At 43.2% G+C, this 5,713-nt stretch overlaps 1 protein-coding gene across 1 annotated transcript in view; it reads left to right on the top strand.

The window, feature by feature from the left end:
* SORD (sorbitol dehydrogenase) overlaps positions 1-5,713 on the top strand; it is a 40,036-nt gene that overhangs the window by 15,670 nt on the left and 18,653 nt on the right. The window contains exon 2 of the mRNA XM_023514260.1: positions 3,210-3,454. Coding sequence (XP_023370028.1) covers positions 3,210-3,454 — 245 coding nt within the window. The remainder of the gene's footprint in view (positions 1-3,209; positions 3,455-5,713) is intronic.

Below are 5,713 nucleotides of genomic sequence, written 5' to 3' on the forward strand. Positions count from 1 at the left end.
AAAAAAAAAAAAACTAGGAAAATGTATCATAACAGAATGCTGACTTATCCCAAAGAACTTCTGATGTACAGTGTATGGACCAAAGGCAGCATTATTCTTTGGACCTAACAACAGACTAACCCCATCTACTATAAGCTGCTATTCAAGTTCCCAAATCATGTCCTAACCCTAACCCAAACCCAAACCCAAACTTTGAAAAGGAGTGAGCTACAGCAAATAATCTTTTAATTAGCAAAGGAAGCATAGCACCAGCCCTCCCCCACTCCTTAGGAAGGCCAGAGATGGAAGAGTAGGGCAGTCTAGGACCTTCTGTCCAGTAGAGGTGGTGGGGGGCCCCTGGAGCCTTGCCTCCTGCCCTACTCAACCTAGCACAGAGTGAATGAGCTCACTGGGGCAGGGTTCCTAACACCTTTGCTCCACTCCTTCCAGGCCTCTCACTGGGTGAGCCTGCCAGGTTCAGCTGATGTGCTGCCGCCTGGGGTGGTGCCTGTTCCTGGGGAGGTCGTGCCAGCCTGTTGGCTAGGGCATATCCCATTGACAGTTCTCCAATCCCTCCTATCCCTGGAACCCCACTTCATTAGCTGTAGGACTCTGAAGTGCGGCTGGGGCACTGGGCAGAGTTTACCTTCCCCGTCATGTACCTGGCCACTCAGGTCCCCTTTCTGCCCTTGAGGAGTCGAGGATGTCTTTTCCCACCTTGCCCTACTGCACCCTAGAGCCACAGCATCTGTAGGAACATCAGATGAAGGGAGCTTTCCCGGTAGCTGCAGAGCTCTGCTACTCAAAGGTCAGTTGGATTATTGACTTAGAAGTGATAAGAATAATCTGCTCTATCAGTGCTTAGCAAGTAATGTATGTTCAGGGTTTATGTATTGTCACCAACACAATCGTGTTCAGAAAAGTGAAAGAGACTCGCATATCCTGAAAAGTCGTTTGTTGATTCTGAAAGTGGCCAAATAAAGGCTTTCCTGGCCCCAAAAGGTCCTGTACAGTCTTTGCCTGAAGCAGCATTCCACTCTCCCTTTCTTGTCCCTTGCTGCACTTGAATGGGGAACTGGAGAAGAATACATTTCACCAAGTGTTCTAGCAAGTCAAATCTCATCTCTTCCTGCAAAATGGTAACGTGGAGAGAGGAAACTGAGACAGTTTAATTCATTCACATGACCTTTTCTTTCTACCTTTGACCTCAGAATTTACCCTGCCATTTCTTACTCTGTTCATCAAAACCTAGGGGAGGGGCTTGGCGCCTGTGGCTCAAGTGGCTAAGGCGCCAGCCACATACACCTAAGGTGGTGGTTTTGAATCCAGGCTGGACCCGCCAAACAACAATGACGGCTGCAACCAAAAAATAGCTGGGCGTTGTGGCGGACGCCTGTGGTCCCAGCTACTTGGGAGGCTGAGGCAGGAGGCTCGCTTGAGCCCAGGAGTTGAAGGTTGCTGTGAGCTGTGATGCCATGGCACTCTACCCAGGGGGACAGCTTGAGGCTCTGTCTCAAAAAAAAAAAAACCTAGGGGAGGAAAGTTCTACAGAGCCACAGCTGGTGGATTGCTGGTGGTTTGTGGCACGTAAGACATCTGAATGCACAGCAGAGCTTTTGGGTCTCCTCATCTTTCTAAGGCAGGGTATTTTCTTGGAGGACATATTTGTAACATGGTCATCTCAGGCAGACTAGGGCCATGATCTTTTAGTACTCATTTTAGCAGAAGGGCTCAGGAACATCATTCTTTTAAACTTGGAAAACTGACAACAGCAACACTACCAAATCTCACTTTATTAAAACCCTTGAAGGGGAAATACCAGTTCATATCGTTGGATGGTTTACATAAAGCTGTACCATTTTAGGAAACAACAGGCATAAAGAACTCAGCCTGATAGTTCACAAAGTATTATCAAGCTGCGATTCTGCCAGATTTGTCTCATGAATAGATAAGAATCGGGCATAGCGTATTAACGGTTGGAAAACAGCTGCCTCCTGGAAAACAATTTGTTCTCTTAAAAGATTAGTACATTTCATCCTACTAATCATATCTTGTTTACCTAGTGTATTTATTGTTCAGGGGTTTCCCAAGAAACAGAACCTGTAGGATGTGTGTGTGCACGCGTGCGCATATATGTGTGGGTGGAGGAGAGATTTATTTTAAGGAATTGGCTCATTTGATTGTGAAGGTGTGGAGGCTGGCAAGTGTGATAGGACAGGCCAGCAGCCCAGAAATTTAGGTAAGAGTTGATTTCTTTTTTTAATTTTTCTTTTTTACTTCATTTTATTTTATTTTTGTGTATGTGTGGAGACAGAGTCTCACTTTGTCACCTTCAGTAAAGTGCTATGGCATCACAGCTCATAGCAACCTCAAACTCTTGGGCTTAAGCAATTCTCTTATCTCAGCCTCCCAAGTAGCTGGGACTACAGGTGCCCACCACAATGCCTGGCTATTTTTTGTTGCAGTTGTCATTGTTTAGCTGGCCTGGGCTGGATTCAAACCTGCCAGTTCCGGTGCCTATAGCTCAGCAGCTATAGGGCACCAGCCACATACACCGGAGCTGATGGGTTTGATGTTGTAGTCTTAAGGAGAATTGCTTTGCCTTCAGGAAACCTCAGTCTTTGCTTTTAAGGCTTTCAAACTGATTGGTTGAGGCCTACGCACAATGGAGGATAACCTGCTTTACTCTATGTCTATTGGTTTAAATGTTAATCACACCTAAAAGATGGTCTTCACACAAACATGTAGATTGGTGTTTGACTAAACAACTGGGCACTATAGTCTAACCAAGTTGGCACATAAAATTAACCATCACATGCAATTAATTAGCTATGTGGAAGCTTTTTTGCCCAACAAGGTCTCATTCTATTGCCCAGGGTATAGTGCCATGTGTGATTATAGTTCACTGTAACCTCGAACTTTTGGCTTACTCAATCCTCCCACTTCAGCCTCCCAAGTAGCTGGGACTATAGGCATGTACCATTATGCCTGGCTAATTTTTTTACTTTTTTGTTTTTTGTAGAGAAGGAATCCTGGTATGTTCCCCAGGGTTGTCTTGAACTCTTGGCCTTAAGTAATCCTCCCACCTTGGACTCCCAAAGTGCTGGGATTATAGTCATGAGCTACCATACCCAGAGCATTGTAAGACTTAATGAGATTGTTAAGTTGTTTTTCTCAGTGGTCTAAATTTTGTTCCTGGCCTTGAAAACCCAGCCTTCTCCCTTGTCCAGAGGGAAACCACAGGGGTACCTCAGAGTGATGGAGGGGTTGTTCCTTCCCTCACTGATTTTCTTCTCTTTTCTCTTATCAGAGGTGCTGCTGAAGATGCATTCTGTTGGAATCTGCGGCTCAGATGTCCACTACTGGCAGCATGGTCGAATTGGGGATTTTGTTGTGAAAAAGCCCTTGGTGCTGGGGCATGAAGCTTCGGGAACAGTCGTAAAAGTGGGATCATCAGTAAAGCACCTAAAACCAGGTCAGCAAAGTCCTTCACTGAGCTCAGTGGTCCCTAGCTTTTTTGATACCAGGAACTGGTTTCATGGAAGACAATTTTTCCACAGATGGGGGCAAGGGGAAGATTTCAGGATGATGCAAACACATTACATTTCAGCCTCACATCATTAGGCATTAGATTCTCATAAGGAGCACACAACCTAGATCCCTCACATGTGCAGTTAACAGGAGGGTTCGTGCTCCTGTGAGAATCCACTGTCTTTGCTTATCTGACAAGAGGCAGAGCTCAGGTCATGATCCCAGCCATGGGGAGTGGCTGTAAACACAGATGAAGCTTCACTCCCTTGCCAGCTGTTTACCTTCTATTATACAGTGAAGGTCCTAACAGGCCATGGACTGGTACTGTCTGCAGCCCAGGGGTCAGAAACTGCAGAGGAAAATAAGGAAATAGCTATCTAATAAAAATCTAATTTATTATTGGGAAACCACCAATATTTTCCTTAGATTTGCTTAATTTATTTTCCTGGAGGGAGGAATTCTCAGATATTACCAACTACCTTATTCTCTGACATAGTGAATTAAATCTAAGCAGTCTTGGCATAACTAGCTTTTGGCTTTAACCTTCCTTTGCCAAAGAGGCAATTGTACATCCTGGAGATGATGTCAGATTACTTGGAAGAAGGTGAGGGTTGACAGGAGGCATCATCCTGCTATAAGACTCTCTGAGCCCAGTCTATGGAGAGAAACTGACCAGCTGTGAGGAAGTAAGACATGTGTTTTGTTTAGGAATGTTAAGTTGGACCTCCATTCATCATCAATAAGACCGAGAAAGCTCCTACAGTGTTGCAGGGTTATCCCAAAGTGAAAGGTTCACAGCTTCCAACAGACACTGGTGATTGGCTCTTACTTGTGTGACAAGGTCTCAAAATATAAATTATAACAAGGCATGGGGTTCTCTAAATGTAAGTTTTAACAAGTGTTTGCTCAGTTGTCTACAAAAAGTCCAATTTTGTGTTGGGTGTTTTGAGGGCTATAAAAAAGTGAGGTGATATGATTCCTGGATGCTTAGATCTAGATGGGGAGACCAGATATCAGGACCTACATAAATACCAACAATTAGAGAGCAGGACCATAGGGTGCAATCAGGTGTGGGGAAAAAAGGGCTTTAGGAGTTCAAAGAAAGGGCATTCATTGTGGGCCGAGGTGGTTAAAGACAGTTCATGGAGGAGATGAGTCTTTGAGCTGGACATCTAACAGTAATAATAATAATAAGGGAGCTAATATTTATTGATTAGCAATGTTAATCTCCATGTTAAACATTTTAATGTGTAATTGTTTCATTCGTGAAAAAACTCTTGAGATATGTGTTTTTCTCCTTATTCATTGATGAAGAAGTTGAAGCTTAGTAGTTGGCCAGGGTCACATACTAGTTAGTCTCAGAGCTGGGATGCCTATACTGGTCTTTTGGACTCTAGAGCAAGTAGACTTCCAAGAACTTTCAGACTTTAGAAAGGTTTTATATGTGAGTTAATGAAAAGCTAATTTTCTAGTTAGGCATAATAGAACAATGAAATTACAGAGGCAGTAATAACATTCTGGTTTGCTAATAAGTTTATGTTGCTTAGAGCAGAGGTTCTATGTTGGAAAGTGAGAGGAGATGATAAAATGCATAATCTGCATAAAGCCCCTCTTTAAAAAGCACTATACAGCTGTGAAATGTCATATTATTTTACCATAATAATAATTAGAAGATAAAACTGAATAATATAAAACTCTCCTGATTATAGAAGATCTTGAATGCCAGATTGAAGAATTCATCCAGGTTAGGGGTGGGGAAACTTTTCATGTTGGAAGGCCATATCAATTTAGCTATAATCAAATAAGGCCACATTCAAGAAATTTTATTGCGATATACTTAAAAATGTATGTTATTTTGTAAAAATCTAACAACTGTGTACTTAATAACTTCAAAAAATGAGAACTATTTGTTAATTTTAAAATTAACTGACATTGGCTCAGTGCCCATAGTTCATTTGTTAGGGTGCTGGCCACACATACCGGGGCTGCTGAGTTTGAACCTGGCCTGGGCCTGCTAAAACAATGACAACTGCAACAAAAGCAACAACAAAAATAGCTGGGCATGTGGCAGACGCCTGTAGTCCCAGCTACTTGGGAGGCTGAGGCAAAAGAATCGCTTAAGCCCAAAAGTTTGAGTTTCCTGTGAGCTGTGATGCCACTGCACTCTACCTAGGGCAACATAATGGGACTCTGCCTAAAAAAA

This window comes from Otolemur garnettii, unplaced genomic scaffold (genome assembly GCF_000181295.1).
Source record: "Otolemur garnettii isolate 467f Iridium unplaced genomic scaffold, OtoGar3 scaffold00050, whole genome shotgun sequence".
NCBI classification, from domain to species: Eukaryota; Metazoa; Chordata; class Mammalia; order Primates; family Galagidae; genus Otolemur; species Otolemur garnettii.